At 34.7% G+C, this 25763-nt stretch overlaps 3 protein-coding genes across 3 annotated transcripts in view; 1 reads left to right on the plus strand and 2 right to left on the minus strand.

Moving 5' to 3' along the window:
* The window catches only part of LOC136411439 (uncharacterized), a 31501-nt gene extending 23016 nt beyond the window's left edge, over nt 1-8485 (minus strand). The window contains exon 1 of the mRNA XM_066394014.1: nt 8046-8485. Coding sequence (XP_066250111.1) covers nt 8046-8059 — 14 coding nt within the window. The 5' untranslated portion in view covers nt 8060-8485. The remainder of the gene's footprint in view (nt 1-8045) is intronic.
* Nucleotides 1-22524, minus strand: part of LOC136411426 (meiotic nuclear division protein 1 homolog) — a 66776-nt gene extending 44252 nt beyond the window's left edge. The window contains exon 1 of the mRNA XM_066394003.1: nt 22521-22524. The gene's annotated coding sequence lies outside the window, so the exon portion shown is untranslated. The remainder of the gene's footprint in view (nt 1-22520) is intronic.
* On the plus strand, nt 19208-25394 carry tous (testes of unusual size). Its single transcript, XM_066393896.1, has 18 exons — nt 19208-19434; nt 19490-19766; nt 19983-20248; nt 20414-20550; nt 20844-20995; nt 21050-21224; nt 21642-21964; nt 22012-22232; nt 22307-22478; nt 22531-22848; nt 22905-23047; nt 23102-23243; nt 23297-23477; nt 23522-23745; nt 24090-24377; nt 24431-24559; nt 24760-24999; nt 25048-25394. Exons 1-18 carry the CDS (start codon nt 19208-19210, stop codon nt 25165-25167), a joined length of 3735 nt encoding a protein of 1244 aa, XP_066249993.1. The 3' UTR covers nt 25168-25394.
* The last annotated feature ends 369 nt before the right edge of the window (nt 25395-25763 follow it).

Raw genomic sequence — 25763 nt, forward strand, 5'->3', positions numbered from 1 at the left:
CAGATTCACTTTGCCTTTTTGTGCTTAATTTAGCAAATCGGGTGCGGTCTACCATAATATAGCCATGTCTAATTCCATTGAAATCCGAACAACAGACCGTGTTTTATGCTTTTGACATTTTTTAAGTCCAAATGGCTATGCCGACAATTTTTTAAACGTCTGGTCCTTGTTATCGGGGCTGATTTATCCGAATGGGCTATCCATTCGAATTAGCTTCCAGATAAAGTTAACCGTTGCTTGCTCTATTGGCTATAAAGGATTTAAGTTGCACGATAGAATTTAACAACACCTGTCGCTAATTTAAAATGCTCTTAAATGCTTCCTGATGCTGAAAATAAAAATATATACCTAGGCACCTCATTATCTACTAAACATTCATTGATCATTAAATTAATGAACATGCTGCCACCGTACTTCCTTGCAATTCCTTCTTAGATGCTGATGTGTAATCATATATCATTACTTATAAAAGTAATTTGAAGCAATATTTTCCAAGGGGGAAAATTCCTGGTGAAATTGCATTAACCGGACTTGGCAGCCGTGGAGGAGGCAAGAAAGGGCATAAACTCTTAAGTGAATTGTTCATACCTGGGATGTCCCCCTGCTGTATTTTTTTACGGGGATTAAACTATCAAACATAAATCTGAATGAGACGACCAGGAATCCAATAACTCCGCGGACAAGGATGATTGATTTGATTAATTACCTTATGAATTATTGAATACCTGTCATCTGTGCATGTTACTTTTCTTTCGCTGATTTTTACAGGCGTTTTTGTATAGCTTGTTGGTGCATTTGATTTCGATGGAAGTCGCGTGTAATAGCGTCTAATTTGGAAAAAAGTCAAATACAACACGTGAATGGCGTCTTCCTCAATGTTGTAACAAATCAGGTAGATCTTTTCTAATGGGCGATTTGATTGCCGTTTCGCGATCATAAACAATTCCTCTAAGGCACTAAAGCAACAGTAACCGAAATTAAATCGATTTATTGACTATCACTCAGTTTTATTTATCGTTCCCACTCCAATTCGCGTGGTTCAGTTTACACCTTCCTTCTAAGCCTTTACACTCAATAAATTTCAATTGGTAATTACATGTGCTGGTAGCCTATAATTTCCATTGAATTACGAGACATTAGAATACACTTAGAATGATCGATATTATATCGTCTAATAGCAGCAACTCATGTTCTGCTGAAATCACGAGTAAATTCCCTCAACCAGATTCCTCAGATAAGGTTATTATATCCTCATTTTTTCTCATTAGTTTCGGTGCGGTTCATCTAAATACATTGTTTACTATACAAAATCCCACTTAAAACCAAAGTGAGGTATTTCCAAGCATAAAATGAATTCAAAATAAAGAAAAATTTCTTCATTATAAAAACAAGCCAGAACTGTTAAGTTTATCATTATTTTCTAGCTGCATGTCTGGTATTAAAAAGATAGAAAAAAATATTACGTACTAGACCATATCATGCAATAATAACCAACCATATGAAATTCAATTTATCCCAGAGTGAAACGATTCAATATAGGAAAGAAAACTACGCAACTCCCGGTGCCAAAGTACCATAATTAAAGCTAAATACCGAGGAAACAGGTTTATGGGACCGTTGGCGATGGTACGCTGGGTAGCCCGAAATTTTTCAATGCATGTAAAACCAATGCCGCCATGTTCACAATACGCTCATTTATTATTGGATAATAGTGATCAATAACCGATATTATCGGCTTGACAGGGATTTGTCACTTCAGTCACAAATTATGAGATTATATCAGTATTTATTATTATGGGTTTTTCCAAACAATTAAGGAACATTAATTTTAATATTATGTTGTTTTAGGTCGTCGAAAATTAAAAAAATAGGATTTAAAACTTTATAATGGCCCTTAAGTATCCAATTCGTTCAGATGAAAGTAAAATCCCTCAAAGTTCCTAAAAAAAAATCTGCATTTTAAATTAAGCTCAACCAAATTAACTTTGCGGGTGAAGTAATAAAGCATTGGATGCGCAGTAAGCAGGTAGGCAGCTCGAAGGGTGCGGTGCACTTCGGAAAAAAATTTACGCAATTTTTCTTCATTTAGTGCGTGTGTGTGCCGATTTACAGAACTCTTAACTTGTAGAAAAATGGGTGATGTAGAGATTTTTTAATCCCAAGTTGAGCATAAAGTATTGCATGGGCAAGTCAGCGAAGTTGTTGCAAATGTGTTGCCTTTTATGAGACACGAAGCTGAGCAGAATAAACCACTGAAATTGTTTTGATAAGGTTCACGAACGAGTTGCCATAGCTACTGGTGTGAGTCTTCGAACCGTTCAGAAGGCCTCCCAAGAAATGAGAAGTGTAGAAAATGGAGAATCTTTTTTGAGTCCCAAAAAAACGAGAAGGAAAAAATCTAAATCGACCATCGGCGAATGTGATATCGAAATGCTAAAAAGACTCATAAATTCCTACTTACAAGAAAAAAAGTTCCAACGTTAAACCGTATCCACAAAAAGTTAGAAGAAGATTACAATTATTCGGGATGTTGTGATAACTTAAGAAAAAATTTACGATCTATGGGGTTTACATGGCGAAAAACGAAAAGTAACAGAAAATTATTAATGGAAAAGTCAGACATTCAAACTATGCAATTTGATTATTTGAGAAGTATAACTCAGTATCGTAGTGAGAACCGTCCTATTATTTACATGGAAGAAACCTATGTATTTTCTTCCCATACTCATAGTAAAGCTTGGAACGATAATTCTAATGAAGGTCTACACAAGTCAATTTCTAAAAGACAACGATTAATTATTGTTAACACGAGAGGTGAAAATGGTTTTGTGCCAAATGCATATTTAAAATTTAGGTCCAATCAGAAATCAGGAGATTATCATAGCGACATGAACTGTAACAATTATACAAAGTGACTGGAAGGAAAGCTTATTCCTAATCTGCCTCCAAAGGGCGTCCACGTCATCGATAATGCCCCATACAGTAATGTTCAATTTAATAAAGCACCAACTACGAGTTCAAGGAAAGTTGAAATGATTGCAAAAGAAAAATATTTCTTGTAATGACAAAATTACGAAAATTGAACCCTATAATGTGATTAAACTCCATAAATCTCGTTACAAAACGTATAAAATTGATAAACTTTTGACAGAAAAAGGACATACTGTATTATGGTTACCCTCATACCATCCAGATCTTAATCCGATAGAAGTAGCGTGGGAAGCAATGAAACAATATGTTAGTGAAAGACATGTTAATTCTAAGTTGAAACAAGTTTAAGAATACTGCAATCAATTTTTTGAAAATTTTACAGTTAATGAGTGGATATCGCGGTGTGAACATGCAAAAAAAAATGGAAATATTTTACATAAATACTGCACCACTTTTGGATATTGTAGACCAATTAATTATACGTTTAGAAGAAGATAGCGACAATAATAAGAATTATAATGACGAAAAGGATAACAGTCAGTCTGAAAATAACTTACATAACGATTAATTGTAATAAAATATGTAAAATAAAAGTTTTGTAATTTTTTTTTATAGAATTGTAATGTGTTTTCATAGAATATAATATTTTTAAATAGAAATTTTGTCAATAAATAAATATTAAATAGGTATCTTAATAGCACCTGAGTTATGTGGCCATCTGCATTATTCTGTGGTCATCTGCATTTCATCTCATCTTATCTCACATATTATCCGGTACAAAGACGCCTGGCGCCATGGATAACTAGAGCCCATTAGGGCCCAGCGAGGAAAAACAAAATAAAACCGCCCTTACTTTTCACTTTTCATGGACTGTATGTGGTTCCATATTTTTAATATTCATCATTCACATCGTTCTCGCCGAGTGCTTGCTCTGTCATTACGCGCATCATCTCACCCGCAAAGTTAATTTGGTCGAGCTTTGTAGTATTATCGAGAATTTTCAATGCGAATGTGGTTTTATTTTCAGATCGACTTAGAAACGCCCAAAAATCCCTTAAAGCAACCTTGAGGACTTCAAAATTTCCCGTATTTTTAAATAGGCAATGCAGGTATTATCATAGTACGTTTTTAATTGGATTTTTTCAATGCGAATTTCGTTAAATCATAGAAATATAACTTTTTTCGCTCGGTCTAATTTTCACATAAAAATTTCCCTGAAATCTAAACTACTTTCTTTGATTGATTTGAATTTAATCAGATCAACAGACAGACAGATGCTGTAAAATATTCACTCGAAGGATAATTATTGCAGACCCTCGTAAACCCTTAAATGACATACATAGAGTGATTAATTAGAATTTACATAATTCAAAGCACTAATTAATAGGCAGTATTTCTTCACTTTTATCAAGATAATCTAAAACCGACCTAAGATTTATATCACTCGTGTCTTTACCCGAATGAATCATGGGTCTGGGCATCCTATTATCCGCAAACACTTATCATTTTTATTGAATTACTACCACTGGCATCTACTGGGCAAGTGGTATTTAATTTTATTCCATTATCTTCTTCCTCTGCATAATCATCGTAAACTTGGGCAAGTGCGGTTAATTAAAATTTACTGGTGTTTTATTGGCGAAATTTGGGCCGATGCATAATTTTTGTGGGCGATTTTAATAACTCTAGATAACTGTAAATAAGCACAGATTGTTTATTTATTATGAACAAAAACACGTAAATGGAGCCTAATGGATATATGCGTTTATTTCGCAACTTGTCCATTTGTTAAAAATTGTTAAATTTTGTATTTAAAATGCTCTAAAGAAGCATCATCTAAAAAATCACTAAACAATTAAAATAACCAAGGGGGAAACTCCTACCTCTGCTTTGCTTCAATTTTAGTATTATGTTTTCACCATCGTGTGTTTTCAGAAATTGCGACTAAGATTCTGAATATAAAATAGGCATTTGGAGGATTACCACTCACGAAGCTAAAAGTGTTAAAGCAACTTCTTGTAAGTAAGTTTTTTCTCTGGGCAACGATCTAATGGATAAACAAAAAACCCATTCTAAGTATAACTAGGGATTATGTAAATTAATGGTGACAAAGTGCTATAAGAAATAAGTGAAACCCGCGACAATGTATGTTTGATGTGGTTTGTTAATTATTTACGAGGATTACATGCAAGTGAAACAAAAATAAATTCGATTTTTTAGCTCAGGAGTACGTATTAGAATATCATCAGTGTCAGAAACAGCAGCTACAAAAAGGGAAATACATAAATTGATTTTTCCATCCACTAAGTAGTAACACGTCTGTTTAATCTATACAAAATCGATCATTAATCATTCCCCTTAATACTCAATTTTTCAGTTATTTTACTTTAACGTACAACTTTATCATGGGCAACCAAGTAGTCTGCGTACCAACTTGCATGTGAATTTAGTAGAGTAGCCCTAAAAAATACAGGCAAATTTTATGGAACCTTTCACTATGCGATATTTAAAAAACCGTCAAAAACGGTCGCTAAAACCAAGCTTACTTTACAACGTAACTTTACCGCACTTAACGGATAAATAGTTATTTACATCACGAGTGAAGGAAGTAGGTCTTAATTTACGAGCGTGAAATGTTGCGCACGAGCGACAGGCGAGGGCGGCAATCACATGAGATTGCGAATCGCGTGATTGTCGCTCTCACCGGCGGTTACAGGCCTTCAAGTAAGAGGATTAAAAAAATATTCTATTCGCATGTAGAAGATTAAAAAGGTTTGACCGTGAAACGTTGTACGTACCACTGGCCGAAAGAAGATTACTCCCGCCGCGAAAGGTTGAGGCCCGATGCGAAGGAGAGAACCTCAATTCCTTTAATAATGTAATCTTTCTCTCGACCCGTTTTACGCATCCAGGTTCAAGAACAACTGATATTTTTCTAATCTTCTACATGTAAGAATAACACTATTATACCTAGTTATTTGGGTAAAGGCGGTTAAAAAATTAATAGGCGTTATTTTTACTTTACAGCCCGTTGCTAAGGGCGACGAGCCGTAAAAATAAAACAATGCCCGCTGGTCGGAAATCTTTGTTTCCGCCATGGGAACTAAGATGTAAACAAATAGTTTCGATCCATTTGTGCATAAATAACTGTTTCGTTAGATTGATTGATTGATAGAACACCCGCAGTTTTCATCATTTTCTTTCGTCAACCAGGTGGCAGCTATAATTAGAATAGTATTCGTTATCATCGTATTTAAATTCTTATAAAACTTTGTGGTTCTTTAAAAAAATGTCTTCAACCTTACTACGAAGAAGCGAGCAAAACGGGCAATTGCATGCGGATGTCTGGAACATAAAATTGCTTTCTAGAAACCGAGAATTCAAATTATTTACTATGGATATAGAAATATTTCATCAATGCCAGCTCGATAGGGCAGTAATGCCCTTAAATTACCCGAAATAATTCGCTTTTATAAGAAATTTGAATAATTTTTAGAAGTAGTAATTCAACATTGTCACGCGATATTATTTGGTTAATAATGGGATTCTCGGCTTGGCTTACCAATACTGCTGTTAAATTACTTGAAAAGGAAACGAATTAGACAAAATGTTAATTTTAATCTTTAAACGTGCGTTCTTTTATTGGAAAAAATACCTACAAGCCAAAGCTGAAACAACAAACAGAAAAATTAAGTAAGGGTGAACTCCATGTAGTATGACAAAAAAAGGGTTTACGAGTACATTAGCATACACTTTGCCTCTTCAAAACATGTTTTAATGCGCAAAACCGGTTTCTGTGAGGAAAAATTTAAATCAAAATAGCTTTTAAACGATTAAGAATAAAAACAAAAGACCTGTATCGTTATTTTTTCTTAATGGTGTTAAACACCTAAGAAAAACACGCAAAATGCCCACAAAGCGTAATAAAGAAACCAAAATTTACCTCTCAAAAGTCGCCATCAATTTTAAAATTTAACATGAATAATTATGAATAATTCCTAGATATGTTGGGTCAAAAGCAAATGTATCTTCTGTACAAACGCTTTATTTCAAAACGAGCTGTAACAATGTCAAATAACAGATGGGTTTCTATTTCCATATTTCGAAAGCTAAGCCCAGATAACTAATGTGTTCAGTAAAACAAAACTTCATATCAGATTCACATATTTTCTGTTTTCTCCGATCACATTTCACATGAGCTGAATCGAGGCTTTTCTGCAGTTTCCATTTCATAGTCGGTACATGTAATTTGTTATCTATATTTTTGTAAAAGCAGTCCCATCTCTAATTACTTTTCATGGGTATTAAAACGCACAAGGTCCTGACTAAAGGTCCAACGAATTTTGTTAAACCGAACTTAGCGAATTCAGACGATTAAAACTGGGAATTTTTTACTACCCAATTTTGAATAATGTTTATATTACAAATGTGTTAATTAATTTTTACTCTTTCCACTTCTATGTCATTCTGCAAATGTTAAATTCAGTCTTTTCTGATCAATATCAAAATCACTGCATACACTTATCTTACTTAGAAATTTACTAGATTTAAAAGTGCATTTCCAGCATTTAATGCTAAAAGACTAAATAAACCAGTGAAAACGAAGTTGTGCTGGAAAGAGACATAATTACATACTAAGTAGGTACCTTCTGACATTTTTACTCATTTATTAAGATTATTCATGGTCCTAAACCGAGACCAACGGGCAATCTAGTAGCCGCCAGTTTTAGGGTCAGATTATTAATGTTCTGTCAACTTTAATTGCAAGTTAATCTCCAGAGAAACTAAGTTTTTTTCCGAGAAAAAATTATAAATTTTATAAATTTCCCACTGTGAGGAGTAAATCCTGGGAACGATTGTGAAAGCACTTCATTCATAGTTGTAGTGACAACAAAAAGATCGTGTAATTTGCGTCTACAGGCTCTCGAAATCATATAATCCTACAAGGCTTAATTATAATATGCATTTCGCCTTTAATAAATCACCATGTCCCGGTTAAGAATAAGCGTTTAAGACCAATTTAATTCATAGACCCAGCCAATAAGAATTGCAAATCTCGGATTTTCTATGGTAATTATTTATCGTACAACTTTCCCGTTTTTTTTTTGACTTACCTGTAAGAATACATTTTCACACAATCGCTTACTAAATTGCTGCTTCAATCAACTTCAAACTTTCCCAAAACCCACTAAGTTATTCTAAGCACAATTCTCAAAGTCACACTTAATTCGTCAAATTGCATTAAGTAATTTTAGAACACACTGCAAATTTCCCACGGAAATTTACGAGGGAAATAGGAAATCCCGGAAACGATTGTGATAAATCTCAGTCATTCACGATGTGTAACAGAAAAGATCGCACGATTTCTACTCTGTACGGAGTACGGACCGCTCGTGTGTGCTTTTGCCGATAAGGACAAACGGGGAATAAAAGCTGCCTTGGTGGAAAAGCCCTCAAATAGTGCCTGCCGGTTCTTCTCCTGTCGACTTCTCGAAGAAGTTTAGTTTACCGGTCATACAGAGTGAAGCGTATAAAAGAAATTCGATATTTGGATGTCGCGAAACGGCTATTCTTATTTGTGCTTTGTCGTGACTGCCCACCGAGTGACTGACCGCTAATATTGGGGTTTATTAGAAGATATGTGTTTAAAAAAGAGTGGTCCAAGTTACGCTCAAAAGATCAGTTTATGATTAAATGTATTAAACTGATGTGAAGAAGACGGGATAGAATAGAAACACATGGGAAAAATGCTTAAAATATTACAAGGAATCTATGGATACAAAAAAATTTTGCTTATATTTAAATAACAAAAATTGAATGTGATCCTGTAATTTTAAGACGCTCTGTATGATTCAAATTATTTTTTGATTATAGCCCCTAACATTAATTTTTCAATTTAATTTTTTTAGCTGTACCCTTCTTTGCCTCACACTCACTGTTGGGGCAATCAGTATTAGCACACAATATGCTTTATTACATCACCGAGTTATTGGGCAAATTCGAGTTTCGCCATTGCAATCTCGGAAACTGTAAGAGCTTTGGTTAAATGGCAAAGTTATACTACAACTAAGTTGCTCCGCAAAACACCACATTATTGAAGATATTCGCGGTGGTTTTAGAAATGCCCGGAACAAATTGAAAATTTGCAAAAATATTTTTATTATTTTCTAGCATTGTACACGCTGTCTAAAAAAAAAGGCAAAGCTATAGCTCAGTTATTTATGAACGGATTTTGATTAACTGAAAACCAACTAAAATGATATTTTCTGACTACTTAATAACGTCAAAAATGTTTTTTTAACTCAATTTTTTTATGATTTAGGTGTTAACTTCAGAATCTCAAATAGAACTCCGAATTTTTTAAAATATATTTTTATAGAAATTATTTTCCGGAATTTGTTGATGTGTTACAAGTTAACGTTAAAACAATTTTAACACTAACAACTATTTTTATTGCACTAAAGACGTCTTTGCTTTGATAATAGAATAGAATAAGATGGGATGAAATGCAGATTACCCCATGACGATGCAGATGGTTACATAACTCACATTGTTCAATTTTTTCAATTTTTTTCAGTTAAAAATTGTTTTAACATTAACTTGTCATTGAATTCAGAAAAATATTTTCTGTCAAAAAATGTTAAACAAAATACGGAGTCTATTTGAAATTCTGAAGTTGAAACCTAAAGCATGAAAAGTTGAGTTAAAAATATCAACTTTAAAGTTACTTAGTAAACTGAAAAATATAATTTTATTTAGTTTTTAGTCCATCAAATTCCGTTTATACATAACTGAGTTATAGTTTCACCCGTTTTTTTCTTTAAACAGTCTGTATGTTACTACGGCAATTTTTCTTCACATGCAGAAAAGGTTGGAAGGAGAATTTACCTGAAAAATAAAACAACCACACAGGTACCATGCAGTTTTCTCCTACCGTCATTGAGATATTAATTATACACGCGATTAAATGTGATTAATTACGACTATTCCTACATGGCCCCATCGTACATTTGATTCATCGTGAAGATTACTCAAATAATTACCACAATACGTTGAAGTCTGTCTAAAGGGCTGTCTGCACTTAACTTTTTAACTTCAGCCTTGCATGATGTGAGAGCAACCAACGACAAATACCAATCATGCAGCTACATTATTCAAACTTTCGCTCAGTCCACTTGTTTGCCGTCTTGTTTGTAGATACAAAGATACACAAGGCTCCATGCCATCAGTCTTTTGTAAGTTTCTCAAACCAAATTCATTTCATGTAAGACATCAGGATCACCGTCTGCACGCCTCTTGTTGTTTGATAAATCGGACATGGGCGGTCAAGATTGACGACATAACCAGGGTTAGATTGCGATTTCAATCAACATAGGAGGCCAAACAGTAATGTTAAATTACATATTAAAAAATATAGATTATGGACTTTTTTTGTGTAAAATCTCGTATTTTGGATTTGTAACATGGAACTCTTTTACATTTTGTGCCTTTTGTTGTTTCAAAGGGAATTTATGATATTTGAGACACCCTGTATAGTTGACTATATTTTAATGTTTCGACATTGCAATTCGGGACACCCTACGTAACGAACTTCACACCCACACCAAGAAGTGAAAAATTAATTGCGTTGCTGAAAATTGGTAAAAATAAGTAAAAACGTGAAATACGTCACTCTTCAAAAAATAAATTTTTGAAAATTCTAAATTTGGAGTTTTACATAGAGTGAGTGTTTTTTAAGGTTGATGAAAGAATCTCGGAAACTAGCCTTGACGATTCAATAAATATCTGATTATGTCACATTGTCTGCCTACAACAGAAAACTATAAAAATTTTCTATTAATCTAAAATCCGAATTAATACGAAAATAAATATCTGATTATACGTTTTCATTTAATTATTGAAAGACAAAATCATTAGTTACTCTCCTGCATCTTTTAGACCACCCATCAATAAAATCCGAGAAGCTGGTTAATTATTGTTGTTATAAGAGATCATTAGGGGAGGTCCCTTAGATGATTCATGTTACTGCAGAAAGATATTAGTCATTAGGGAATTTAATATTTTCTGTTTTCACACTTGTGGTTGGCTTTATCATCAAACTGAAACCAACTAGAGCAAATAAATAAAAAAGTTGTTAAATAACATCCAATTACAACAATAAATTTACTGGCGTAACTTTCAAGTTGCCGGCGAACCTTTTTTTAATGTTTTAAAGGGCGATTTGTAAATTAACGTTTTGCCAACCTTGCTCTTCTACCTCTTCTACCTGCTATAAATCTTCCGAAAAATGCCTGAGATACACATACTCCAACGCCATAATTTTAATTTCAAAGGTATCACACGAACCTGTGTTCCTGTTTAGATATGTGTTATAAAACCTGCTAAAATCTACATGCTTTATATCTCATGCAACCACTGGTTTACGACCTTTATGAAATATTTTACAATCTACATTCTTTGCGGTGTTCTTTGTGTGTATGCTATACTGCTCAAACAGAATTTAGAAGCGTGATTCAAATATGCGAGTTCTCCAAGGAGTTTGAGGTCTTGAAAAGACTTACTTATTTTGTCGTGATTTATAAAGAACACGACTAAACAATCGCATAGACAAATGATCCATATATATTGGTCATTGCAATAAAATTAGATTAAAATTTAATATCGATTTCATGGAGAAAGAGTGCATTTCGCTTGTTACTTGATTACTTATAAGCGCAACATCTACTATTTGTTTTGAAATATCTTTTCAAAAAAAGTCAAGAAAAAATAAAAATGATATAGCAAAATTTCGTTTTTTTCCGGATATATCCGGAAATATTCGGAATTTTTCCGAATTCGAAATGGCACTTTCTTGGGCACTAAACTGTGTAACTTTGCCCCAATTTAAGTGCCCTCGTATCTCTTATAGTTTCCGAGATCCCAATGGTACGCCTCGAATTTGGACCACCCTGTACAGTACCTATTGATTTATTGCGTGTTGAACTCGTGCATGTGCCAGGTCAGTAGGGCCATTTTGTCATCTGCTCCAAAACTTTTGAGAAATTTACAGAATTATGTTAATTCTCGTTTTACTACTGTTAATCCTCATGGCTAGTGTTGATTTCGTTCAGTTTGTGGGGATTTGTGAACACGACACCTAACACAGCCACGAGACGAACATAAACACGACACGAACGTAGACACGACCATGCACAAGTTACTTCTCTATGTAAATTAGGGTCAAAAACTGAGAAAATATCGAATAATAACAATGACAATTTTTATGAATGGGAAACATCACTGATTTCAGGGAAGATTGACTCCTTCGATCCTCCTCTACAAAATTGGAGATTTATAAGTTAATTAATCATCGATAAGATTAAAAGTTTAAGAAAAAATCCTATTCTTGAACTTCTTGATTATCTTAAGTTCTTGAACATTTTGAGGAAGAAGAATTTCTACTGATTTTATACCTTCCAGCCCATAACCATTCATTTGATCGTTCTTACTTACTTTTTCATCCAAAAACAGCACTTGGTAATTAAATGCGGACAAAAATATCCTATATGCTATACGAGTACGATAAACCGAAGCGATTAAACGTAGATTTTACGATCCAATTGGAATTTTTATGAGCTATGTAAGTGAAGTTAGTTCAGTGTCTATTATTGTGCCTTCAGGGTGGCCAAAAAACGGTGGTTGTTAATTCTATCTAGTTTTATGACGGTCGAACGGGCGCTCGAAATACGGAAACGTAATGGAAAATATAATAAATTAAATTTGTCTCTAACGAAGTTACTTCCTTATAACAAAAACGTATTAGAGCATCGAAATTCAGTGCTCTTAGGTCACCCGAACTGAGTTAACTCTATAAGTTTTCTTACGGTATAATTCCGGAATAAAACCTTTTTCAAAGCCAAATAGATCGCACTAATATTTATCTTAAAGCATATCAATTTCAAACGAATGTTCCATGCCCTATAAACACATTACTTTCATTAAAACCGTCCCCTTTCCAACGTTCTTTTCACTTTCTTTCAAACGTCCCTGCCTGTTAAAAGTAAAGTTGATGTTTATGCGTTCTGGCAGCTCTCAACTTCTTTGTTTTTAAGACAGGATAATGATGTACCTTTGTTTTTCTTTTTACCCCCATTGGAAGGTTCATCTAGAAAAGTGGAGACCCGAATATGTTATAAAAGTGTGAAATACAACGTTCGGAGGGGACATCTTAAAAGAGAACGCCAGAGGTCAAGTTCACTACGCTATAAAATTAATTTCCAGCGAATTTAAATAACATTCTATAAGAATGCGGTTTAATACGTAACACCTTGTAATAGCGTGAATGAAAAAAGGGAACGCTCTCAAAAAGACTTTCTAGACCTATAATAATGACTGAGATACTTGATGTGTTTTATTACGATACGATCCCTCAATGCAGGTTTCAAAGTGTAGTTAGTTTTTATCGTCACTGTTATAAAACGTGTTATTAGCCGATAATTTTTTCACAGCTTTAAGTTTTTCACGTGCTTTAGATCTTAGATAGATGTCCGATAATATACACTTTCTTTGCTAATGGTCTTCGCAAAAGCTCCATTTTTGCTCGCTTTTTCCCTTTAGCACGATTATAACGAGCTTTCGATAAAAAACTACATCTACTAAGTAGGCCTCCCTTCAAGATCTTCGATATACCATAGATGATTATCTTTTTCTGTTTTTTTTCTTCCTCAATCGATTTTTAAAGTTCGCATCTATCACATAATAAAAGAAAACCGATCCATTTGGAACTGATTTAAAACAACGACTGACTAAATGGGCTTCGACAAATTATCATAAGAAGCTATGAGCACGCATTCTAAATGCAAAATTAATATATTGCTATTCAGAGTTTCAAATAGATGGGAACCAATTTAAATTCAAATAAGATGTACCTCTTAACCCACATTCTATAATAACAGACATTTGCTAATTGTTCTCAGCCAAGATAAAGGCCGCCAACGTCTCATTATTTATATTCCGTTATGACAAGGTATTGTATTGAGTTTTAATCGATTAGTGAACTAAAGATATCGGATGATTATAACATGATTGCATCTTTCTTTCCACGAAGAAAAAAATCGGCAAACTCTTTGATATGTTATTTCCTGTAAGTTTCTAAGTAACTGTAGATCAACAATTATTATTGCTCGATTGGGAATATTCGCTAATCATGGATTAAAAAAGAACTGAAAAGGCCTAAAACGACATCAAGATTCTATGAACGCAGATTTTACCGATCACCAAATATTTTCCTACGGAGGATCACAAAATAACTGATCAAAATTTCTCCTCTTCTGTGCATGTAATCTACGTTCCTTATTGTGTTAAAATGTAAATGTCACTAACGAGGCATTCGTATCCGATTGCCAAATTAACCGATAGATTACTCATTAATCAACATTTGTTGGTTTCTTCTTAAGGAGTTCATACTTGACAGTTTGTACATAGATTAATAGCTACCCATTTACGTAACCAGTTAAGAAATGCATAGTTTTATATAACACGTGGGACGTTAAGCAGGACGAGTAAAGCGAGGTCCCGCAATATGACGCCAGGTGGACAAAATACCATTCAACTAGACCAGGATCCTAGGCTAGTTGAACGACAAGTTACCTGTTACATTCGCCGTGTTGGAGTTATGGGAGCCTTTAATCTAGATTAAAGGGGGTTTCCCATAGGAGGATTGGGGCCTACAATTTTCGGTCACTCCTCTAGACTTGTCTCTGTTCGTTTTTCTCTATTTCCCAGGGTTAACGAAATTTCCTGTACCGGATGTCTAGATGTATCCTAGACATAGGATATTAACATGGGAAATCGGTTTTTATTTCTTTGCGCCTGCACAGATTATCCAATTGAAAAACTTACCTGGAAGTCATAGTACTGAAGACCGGCAACCATTCCGCAATTTTTTCTATCTTCTAATTAGAGTGGTTTTGGCTTAAAACTATTTTAATTGATTTTAATTTTGACTGTCTAGTAAGTGAGATAAAAGGTATAGGTTATGTCTTGGTGTTATCATCATAGGTTAATAAGAAACTTGTTTATGTACTGTGGGGATGTCAAAGCAGATTACATGATAATTATTCTCAGGTTTTCCATTGATTTTTCACTAAATTAACTCGCAAATAAGTTAAAAATTGCTTAGAAATGAGCAAAACGAGAAAATTCATTTCACATGGAGTTTTTACGCTTTTGTTATTGGCGACTTTGTATTTGTTTAATTCTGATCTTGACTTTGACCAATCGTAGCCTTGAAAGGTTACGCGGGACATTCAAAATTTTGAAATTTGGAGACATTTCGAACCAAAACAACCTTAAGAAGAAGATTGAAAAGGTTGCGAAATGATAGTCGGTCTTGAGTACTATGACTTCCATGTAAAACTTTTTCAATTGGATAATCCGTGCAGGTGCATAAAGATAAAAATCGATTTTTCATGTTAATCTCCTATGCCAAGGGTCCGCCTGGACACCAGGCATAAACCTAAAACTTTGCTCACCCTGTGCCTAACTAGTAAAATTTAAAAATTAATAGAGAAACCATGGAAATTATTAAAAGAATGATATTCAACGACAGCAAAAGATGAGACAGTTATTAAAGTGTTATTAAAATTCCATTAGGTGCTCTAAAAAATTCTGAACTTTTTCCAGTATTCATAGAGCTCTCGGAGTGTTACTTGTTTGTTGAAAAGCGGTAAAAATAGAATTTTGTTAAATAAACAGCAAAGAAGTTAAATTGACATTAACAAGGTTTCTTTATACAATAAATCAAATAAATTTTGAAGTAAAATGACACAAATAACTTCGTTTTCTGTTTTGGGGGAGCGCAATTTCTTTTTCTCCTTTATTCTCCTATAAAATCGATTTGTTGTCCCACATGTTCGTGCAAAAAGAGATTAAGACCCCATATTCTGCAAAGGGCTATATCATTTCGTTTGTAAATGAGGTTTTAGATAGAGAATTAAGAAGGGCTGATTGTTCTTAAAAACAAGAATTTTTAATATTCGTCTGCTTAGTTGCTGTTTTATGCAACATTAGAAATCGAAAAAAAAACATTTATAAACAAAAAATTTACACATGAACACGACTTCCTTTAAGCTTTATTATACTTTATTATCATAAAGTATGTAGATCATTTATTTTTTTGCAATTTTTGTTCTTTAAATTAAAGTTATTTAAGCTCGGAGACACTAATCCAACGATTTTAGAGAATATTTCTAATTGAAACACATCTTCAAACCCTTATAAAATTTAAAAAAAAACACCAAAGCATATTCAGATAAATTGAGAAACGTTACGAATTTTTTTAATAAGATTCTCAGAGATTTACTTTATAATTCCCATAAACTTGTCATTTTTTTCCCAAAAAAACCCTTGTTACTAGCATTAAAACCCAAAACCCCTAAAAGTATTTTCTCACTCCATTTTCGAACCTCAACAGTAATGCCAAGTTAGGGTTGATAGTGTTATTATATTATATCAAAGGCATTAGTGCAAGTCCTGCAAGGGGTCATTTCAGTTATTTATGGCAACTGTCCATTTTGTGTTCTAAAGAATGGAAGGCAATCTTCTCTTTGTAGCCATAATTTGCAATTTCTCAGCCTTTTTTCATAAATGACGAAAATGGTCGTAAGATGGGCCTCTTTGATGCGTTTTACCTCAGTTTCTTGATGCTCAAAGGAGATGTAATAAATGATTCACACAAAATACTAAATCCGATTATGTTCTAGACATTATGAAGATTTCGACATCATTACCTCTGGTGATTTTACTTTTGTTACTTGATTGCTTTAGGTTTGGGTGTTTCATTGTGCTTGGACACAAGAAAGTGAATTGAAAAAGACCAAGCGCCAATGAAATCTATTTTTGTCGAGTGGTCATTAGCATAACAATGGCCTTATGTTTGACATTTGCTCGTGCCCAATACATGTCTCTCTTCGGATAATAGATTCTTAATGCATTTCCTATCGCTATAATCCAAACTATACTGTCCTATATTCCAAAATCAAGTGGGCTTAAATACGCTACAAAACTCACGTAGGTACTATCTATCTTATCCATATGCGATTGGAAAACACAATGTGTTTTATATAAACCATGAATATGTGATATTATCAACGTATTAACTGATGCAATCAAATCTGGTCGTGTTCTATTTCATGCAGATGCCGTGAAAAGTTTTGGGTGATGAAGGACTAGGGGGGTCTGGTATTACAGTGTGACTTTAATGGGCTAATCATTAACTTGAATGGAGGGAGTAGAATGGGTTGATAAAATTAATAATTATTTCCTTTTAACTAATAAATTTATAAATTAAAATATCTTTGTTTTTCATGAGGGCGTAAAAATGGTGCGTTCGAATAACGGAATATTGTGGCATATTCAGTACGACCAAACCGAGATCATCCATGCCATTGGCCTTACACCATCGACCTAACCCATTTATATCAACGTATTGCAATTAAAGGAATTACGCAGGCTTGCGATACTCTTTATACGCATGAAAGACTCTATTTACATGTAAATTAAGCCTCATTTATGGGTCAGTACTTTTAGATCTTCACTTATAGGAAACGCTCTTCTCTCAAATCCTTAAGCAAATAAAATGCTGCAATGGACGTCTAAGTCTGACAAGTTGGGTGCATTAATAGATTTTAGGTCAATATTGACTTAAGAAAAGTTTCAGGAACTGGAATAACATTTCACTAGTGGGATTTTTTTATTTGCTTTCAATCTTTGGGGAAGCCGAGAAGATTGTGGACTGTAGTTGAGCTCTGCTTCGACACGAAAGGTGTAACAGTGGCGGATCTAAAAGTAAATGGACATCGACACTCAGTAAATTCAAGTTCTGTGAGTCTCCCCTGTTCCACTTTTCCTGTCTTGTGTATAAATTTAAAATTATAAAAAAATTTTTACGTTTGTTATGATCATAGGACAACTTCTCAAATTATACAGAAAACATTTGCGACACTCAGTATATGCTAAACCACTGGCGTAGCACAACCTGCAGCAATTATCCAATTTTATATAGTATTCCATTTCTTTTTTATTGTTGCCGGTCCTTAATTGAAATTTATGTTCTGTGCGCCCCTGTTTGAATGGATTAAAAAACATGTTTCTCAAATTACTGATAACCTTTACAGTTCTTAATATACGGTAAGTCACTAACATATCACAATGCTTTTACGCCCAGTAATTTTTACTAATTTTTCCATCCCTTCCTTTAATTTTACAATACTTCTCGAGTTAGAATTGATTTTTGATTTGACATCTGATACTGATTTTTTAAAAATCTTTAAAATTATGATTGTTCAATATCCATGCAAATCAGTGGCGTACTTCGTTCCGAAGAGCTTCTACGCATTTTCACAATTTTGAGTGACAAGCGACTGCATTTTCCTTGACGTCGAGACATGTTCCTGCAAACACACAACCATCCGAACGACTTGTCTAAACTGACAATATCTTTCTTCCAGTTTAGTGGCAAAACCCAATTTCCTTTTGTTTTCCTTTCGTCCCCAAAAATAAAATAAATCCCCAAGTGAGCGTCCCTCTCTAGGTGACTGTATCTAGGGTTGTATGATGTTTGAGGGCAGGTCTATTAGTGTTCCCGATACACACCCTCTTTTATGCGTTCTTTTGTAACGTGTGTTAAGTTCCTTTCAGAAGTGATTATTCGACGAAAGCCTGGGTGGGTCAGAGGCGGAGACTTCCATTTTCGTTGAGAAGTTAGTCAGCAATATTGAGCTGAAGAAATATATATAGACCTACCGAGTAATATTGATATTTATGTTCCACCGAGAGGTGTTCCTGTGACATCTAATTGCATACTTTCAAATCAAAGAAATTAAATAGGTATCTATTTAATGCGCCCTACATAAGTGAATCTATCAATGTATGCCACTGCTTTTGTAGGATAAAGATTCAGAGGGGAAGCAAATGAAATTAACACCCCTATAACATATAGGTTGTTTCCAAACATAAGGGTTTTCCAGATTTACCTCATATTCAACCTAGAGCCCTGTGGTAGATTTTAGGTAAAAAATGGTTTTTTACATGTCGACACTCTATATCGTGTCAACAGACAACTTGACTCTTCTATATTATTCCAGCAGTGAAAACCACAACTTCCCACTCTTACCAACTCTAAATCTAAATGTTTGATCGATTCCGCTCCATTCACAGTGAATTAACTACATCGATTCAGCCCTCTTTTACGTGAAAAAAAAAAACAATTTCTAGTGATCAACGACGAAGTGCAAAAATGGCTTCCGAATCCCTTACCACCACTCTTCCAATCCTCGAACCTCGACTTATCGCAGGATTGGAAACAAGCATCAAGGGCAACATACATTTTCTTTCAGACGATGAAGTTGTTTATCCAGTTGGATCAGTGGTGGCAGTCCACAATTTAAAGGTGAAGAAGCAAAAATATATCAAATTGAGCGAAAAGGGTAAGAATTTAACGCACGTTGCTGTAAGTCCTGATAAGTACGTGATGTCTTTGCAGTGCTTTTGAACGTCTGCGAGTGTTTTTGCATTTTAGGAAGCTCATTGCGATCGTGGAAACCACGGAGAAGTGTCCCGTAGTAACTCTTTGGTGTGCGGAGACGTATAAGAAAAAGAGGACTCTGGTATTGCCCACGGATAAAGATATTATTGCCACGCGCTATGCGGCTGTGGATTTTACTTTTAATTCTAAGCACATCATTGTGGTCACTGGAGAACCGGATTGGAGCTTGTATTGCTTCAGATGCGATCAAGGACGATTGGAAAGTTTTGCCAGGGCCAATAATGCTAATAATACCGGAACAGTGGTTCAGGTATGTATCTGAACATCAAGTTCGGTTTCCAGTCTCGAAATGCTCTTAAGAACGCGAAAAGATGGAAAAACTTACCCATTGCGTTGTTATTAACTTGATTTGGTTGACGCTGAGAGAAACATTGGAGGAACTGCTATTTTGCGCAATCTTGTGACGTTGCCAGCTAACTTTCCTGTCAATTTGGTGGAAAATGCAGATTTTTTTTTCTCTGTGCAGGTTGCTTGTAACCCCAATGACGCCAACCAGTTAGTAGTGATTGGAAACTCAGTTCTGAGATGTCTAGGCTGCACCGAGTACACTTGGAGACAGTTCGGCTACAACAAGTTCGATTCTGCAGTGTACACAAGTTGTTGTTGGTTGTCCCACGACAGACTCATGGTCGGTAACAGCAATGGCAAAATTCTGGTTCTGGAAACTGGAGAGGTGCGAGCAATTTTTCATGCTATGGACCTGCCGACGATCAATGTGAAGCTGAAAGACGAGTAAAGTTTATTTAATCAGTTTGTACACAAAAATCTTTTCAAATTAACCTACTTAATTTGCTGCGAACAAAAGGAATAAAAAGGGAGCAAAAAAGTGAGTGGCAAATTGGGGTAAAGAACAAATTAAATCAGAGGTAAAAAAAACGAATTCGAATTTTTACGCAGTCTGCAGCAGAGCTCTCAGACTAGCACGAAATCTTCCTCCTCAAACAACATGAACTTCATGGAAGATGAAGATGAAAATTACGAGATAAGATCTATCACCAACTTCCCTAGAGGATTTGTCTTTGGGTTCATGAACGGTATTCCAGCAGAGCCAGCCATTTGATTCTTTTAGAGCCAGAGGCGCAGCAGGCCAGATTTTCAACCAAGCCTTCAAATTTTTATATTTTTTCGTCTTCAAAAAACCGTGCGACGCCACTGGTTTAATAGAATAAAATGGTTGCAATTGTGTTGTACCCAGTAGAAATGGCAGTTTTATTGGTTTAAAACTATAGCCATAACATACCAAAGGTGTATCACACTAGATATCAAAGAAACCGTAAAGAACTTTTTTACTACTAAAATTGAAATTAACACCCACCTTCATCTTTAGGAAAAATTCATCTATACGAGCGAGAAACTGAACATACATTCCGCAAAAGAACCATATTTCGCATTCCGGATCAAGCTCTCTATAGAGAATACGATGATGGCCCCAAAGAAATCAAGACTGCTGTTAATTGCATTAAAGTCAATTCAGCTCAGGTAGAGCATATACTAGAAAATCACTCGAGTTCATTCAATCAGGTTTTATGGTAGGATCGTTTGATCGTCACATGCAACGAAACCCAGATCTACCAAGCAAAATTGTGGCTGCAACAAGAAGGATCTTCGCCAAACGAATTTGTTATGGAAGAATATGGATATCCGTTGCACCTTGGGCCAATTGGCAGTATGTCGATTTGTAGATGGAAGCCGATTTGTGTTACTTCAGGTTCGAAAAAAATAAAAATAAAAATCAGTGGTAAACTATGTAGGTATTAAATGATCTCTCTGTAAATCATGTCTTGATCCAGTCAAACTATTACTTTCATTTAAAAAAATGATAAAAACTAGAATTTACTGGAAATGCAGCTCATAAATCAAAGACAATCAGAAGCAGCCTGAGTTACTGCTTTGTGCCCTTCGAAATATACATAGTGAATATATATACTACTGGATGTAACACTTCTAATGTCACTGAGTAGATATAACTTTTATGGATGGGCGGAGTTTCGCATTCTCACAACAGCCAATTAGCTATACAGTTTTGAAGAATTAAGAAACTGCGTTGAGTCGCGCATATTCCTTGTGTTTGAACCGCTTTAAGCTTCATATTTGCATTAATATTCACATAATTTACGATTTTTAGGTTCACAAGATCGCTCGCTCAAAATCTGGAATTACGAAACAAGTGAAATAGAGTTAATCCAAAATTTCCAAGACGACATCCACTCCGTAGCCCTACACCCTACTGGACTCTATTGCGTCATAGGATTCTCTGATAAGCTTCGGTACATGACCATCATGGTCGATGATATCGTCACTATCAAAGAATTTAATATTAGAAGCTGCAAACTCTGCTCTTTCAGCACAATGGGCCACATTTTCGCGAGCGCCAATCGCAGTGGTATACACGTTTATTCTAGTATTAATTTTGATTTGGTGTACATTTTAAAAGGCCACATTGGACAGGTAAATCTAAAGTTTGGGTTAATTTATGGTTAAAAAAATCTGTTAAGATTCGTTGCATGTCGTGGAACAGAGACGACCGTTTGTTGGCAACTTGTGGGTCAGAAGGCGCGGTTTATGTATGGGATGTATGTGAAGCTGCAAGGATTTCGGAGAGTATAATCAAGTCCAATCCCTTTACTGCAGCTTCCATTACACAAACTGGGAAAGAGACGTATGCTGTTGGGAATGATGGTCATATCAGGGAGTTAATCAATTCGAATGTACATAGGTAAGCCGGCAGATGCTCAAAACGTGAGATACACATGAAATTTAACTCATAATAATATACTGATAATATTACAGAGATGTGGTGTTGGTTCCCCCCACCGCAGGTCTGGATGCCATAGTACTTTCCCAATTGGATACCATGCTGTTTGTAGCAGGAAATCAAGGAAGCGTCTATAGCGTTAAAATGCCTTTACTGGAGAAGGCAGAATTTCTTGAATTTACTATGCACAAAAGGATCATAGTCAAAGTATGTAAAAACCTATCAATTTTCTTTTTCCTAGAAAATAACTAATATGCAGATGTACTTATCTTACGACGATCGCTATCTCATCACTGGTGCTATAGACGGTAGTGTTTGTTTTTGGAAAGTAGGCAATAGTGAGGAGAGGGCGATAAAACTGGACAAGGAACTATCATCGTCTAATGAAATTTTAATCTCCAGAGAAATATTAGAGGACAAAATGGGTAGAATTAAAAACTTGCAATTGAGATTACAGGAACTGGAGACTGAGCACGCATACCAAATGCGGCAGAATGATGCGGTTCATGCGTTGAAGATGAAAGAGGTTCAATTAGAGTACTGTCACGCCATTGAAGAGATAAAAATCAAAAACGAAGTAAATGAATTGTAATATTATATTTATTATGTAATATTTATTGTATTGCGTTTTAGCAAATGGCAACAAACCACATCCAGGAAATCAACAATATCACCACTCAAACATCGAAAATGAAAGTTGACCATGAGGTGTTTGTGCAGAAACTAGAAGAAAGCTACAATGAGAAGCTAATCGTGGAATATAAAAAATACATGAGGTATGAATTGATTTATTTAAAAACAATTTGTGGTGTTTAAAAGGATTTTTCTAGGCTTGAAGAACAAATGAACCAAACGCAAAAAGAACATCAACAACGATATGAAGCTCTGAAAAAGGCGAAAAATGACTCAGAAGAAACCATCACAAACAACTATCTGGATTTGATTAAAAAGAAGGATGGACTTATAGATGAGGTAACAACATTCAATTGCCACTGCCCGAAGATATTAATATCTACATTAATTAGCTAACAGAAAAAATTACGAAACTTATTAAAGAGCATGAATTCATAAAGTGGCAAATAGAAGATGATTGTGACAGGGAAATTTATCAATTAAAAACCTCCCACGAGAAAGATATCAGGGAAGAACAAGACCTTAATGTTCGTTTAAGAGGGGAAGCAGCAGTACTCAAGAAGAAACTGTTAGGTATGAGTGCACAGATGTTTATAAAATCTAAAAATCTGTTTTAGCCACTCAGAAAGAGTCAGATGACTTCAAGCACCACGTTTGCACTCTCCAAAATGAGCATGCTAAGCTTAAATCCGTAATAAATGACATGGAAAAACAAATCAGTGATTTCAAAAAGGAGATATTGGAAAGGGATTCTATGATTGAAGATAAAGAGAAAAGAATTTTCCAGTTAACAAGCAAAAATGAGGAATTAAAGAAATTTAATTTAATATTAGATTTCAAGGTAAAATTAAAATATTCTGAAATTCTTGTAAATGTTACTGGCAACGTCGTTAATATTATGATATTTGCCTTGACCGTGACCTGACCAATAATATGAACGGTCCTTGTTTGTGTCTTGTTATTTAAGGAGGATTATTCACAGTATCGCCGAGGTTCCGACTAAGTCAAATATTATAATACTTATTTTTAACTACTTGATTGTGGTTTGACTGCGCACGCTAGTAAAATACACGGTGATTTAAATGAATGAAAATGAATTATATAAATGAAATGAATATGCTAAATTCTAAATGTTGATAATTTGCTGAAAAATCAAAATATCCTATCATGAAATCATAATTGTAGATAAAAGAACTGAAGTCCCAAATTGAACCCAAAGAGAGAACTATTCAGGAACAAGTCATCCAGATAAACGAAATGGCCCGCGAATTGGAAAATTTGCAAAAAGCCGTCTTGAACTTGGACACGCAGATGGCGGAAGGGCGAGAAAAGCTCGGTGCCTCAATTAGTGAGGTCCATAAAGAGCTAGAAAAGAACCGAATTATGAAGAAAGCTTTACAGGCCATACGAATGGATATTTATTACGCCAGTGAGTTTATCCAAAACGTGCCTATGTTGCAAAAAGTAGTAAAAGTGAGTTTAAAGTTTGAACTTTCGGGAAAATTTTTGGGATGGCTTTGTTTCAGGAAATGTACCACAAATACAACGCTGATAAAGATTTCGAAGTTATGCTAGCAGAAAGCACAGAGGCGAAAAGTGAGTTCCTGCGACAAAGGGATTTTCTGGAAAGAACCGTGGCAGTATTAAATGCTCGGGTATGTGGGAGCTTCAAGCTTTATGCACGCCCTAAATATTGGGTTACACAATGAACAATACTGAACTCCGAATAAATCACTAATTTTAAACTTTAAAACTAATCTTAAGGAGCGTTTTGGGGAATAACCGGAATAAAGTTTTTGGGAGATTGGTCAGAGCCAAAATTTAAATAGATGCAGACTCATTTTCATTATTTCAGGCAACTAAAAACACAAATATACCGAGCTTCGATAAAGTGCGCCTTGTGGAGGAAAATACAACATTATTGGTCGAAACTAATCAACCAAGGAAGAACCTTCAAAGCGAAATTAACCAGAATGAAAAGCGGAATCGTATAGTCGGAATGCCGTACATGGCCCCCAAAGAAGCCCAGAAGAAAGTCAATTTGGCAGTTTCTACTACTGAAGACATTTATAATAAATACAAGGAAACTATAAATGTAAGAAAAACTGTAAGTATCTCATAAAATTTTCAAAGTTTCTTATAGAAAAATTCGAAAACAATCGAAACTCTGGTCGATGAAAACAACAGGTTATTGAACAAGATTACGGAATATGAGAGTAATAAAGTGGAAATGGCGCATTTAAAGGAAGATAAAAAGGCTTAAATCGAAAATTTATATATCAAAACGTAGTGAAGTATTTTATGTGCGCATATTAAACAGGATAATTCCAGATAAATGTTTTTATTACCAAGAAAGGTTTATCTTCTTACACCAATATCATTGGTGCTAGCAGCCACATTGATAATTTTTTCAAATAAAAATAACTATATCCCATGCATTTATTTTTATTTGCAAAACGGTAGGCCATAAAATCTCCATTTTTGTCTACTCAATTCCTCGTTTGTACGTCAGGACGATTAGCTAGGACTGCCTTTATCAAATTTTTAATGGCCTACCGCAATGTAAACAATAAAAAAATGAATATATTTACTCTATTTTCTCAAAGAAGCATAGTTTTATTTTTGAAGTAGGCTGAACAAAGGTAAAAATGGCACGGAATTATTCTATTTAGTTTCAAGTGATCGCAAGTCACAATCAACCTCTAGCAAGAGATATATATTCTTATGTATACCGTGTCAAGGATCATCAGGAATGTGAAGTTGTTATCTCACTTAGGTATAGGTATCTAATATAAATAAGACACTCTCGTAGAATTGAATAATTGTTTTCTAAGTCAAACAATGTAAATCAAAGTTGAA

The sequence above is a fragment of the Euwallacea similis genome, chromosome 1, assembly GCF_039881205.1.
Source record: "Euwallacea similis isolate ESF13 chromosome 1, ESF131.1, whole genome shotgun sequence".
NCBI lineage: Eukaryota > Metazoa > Arthropoda > Insecta > Coleoptera > Curculionidae > Euwallacea > Euwallacea similis.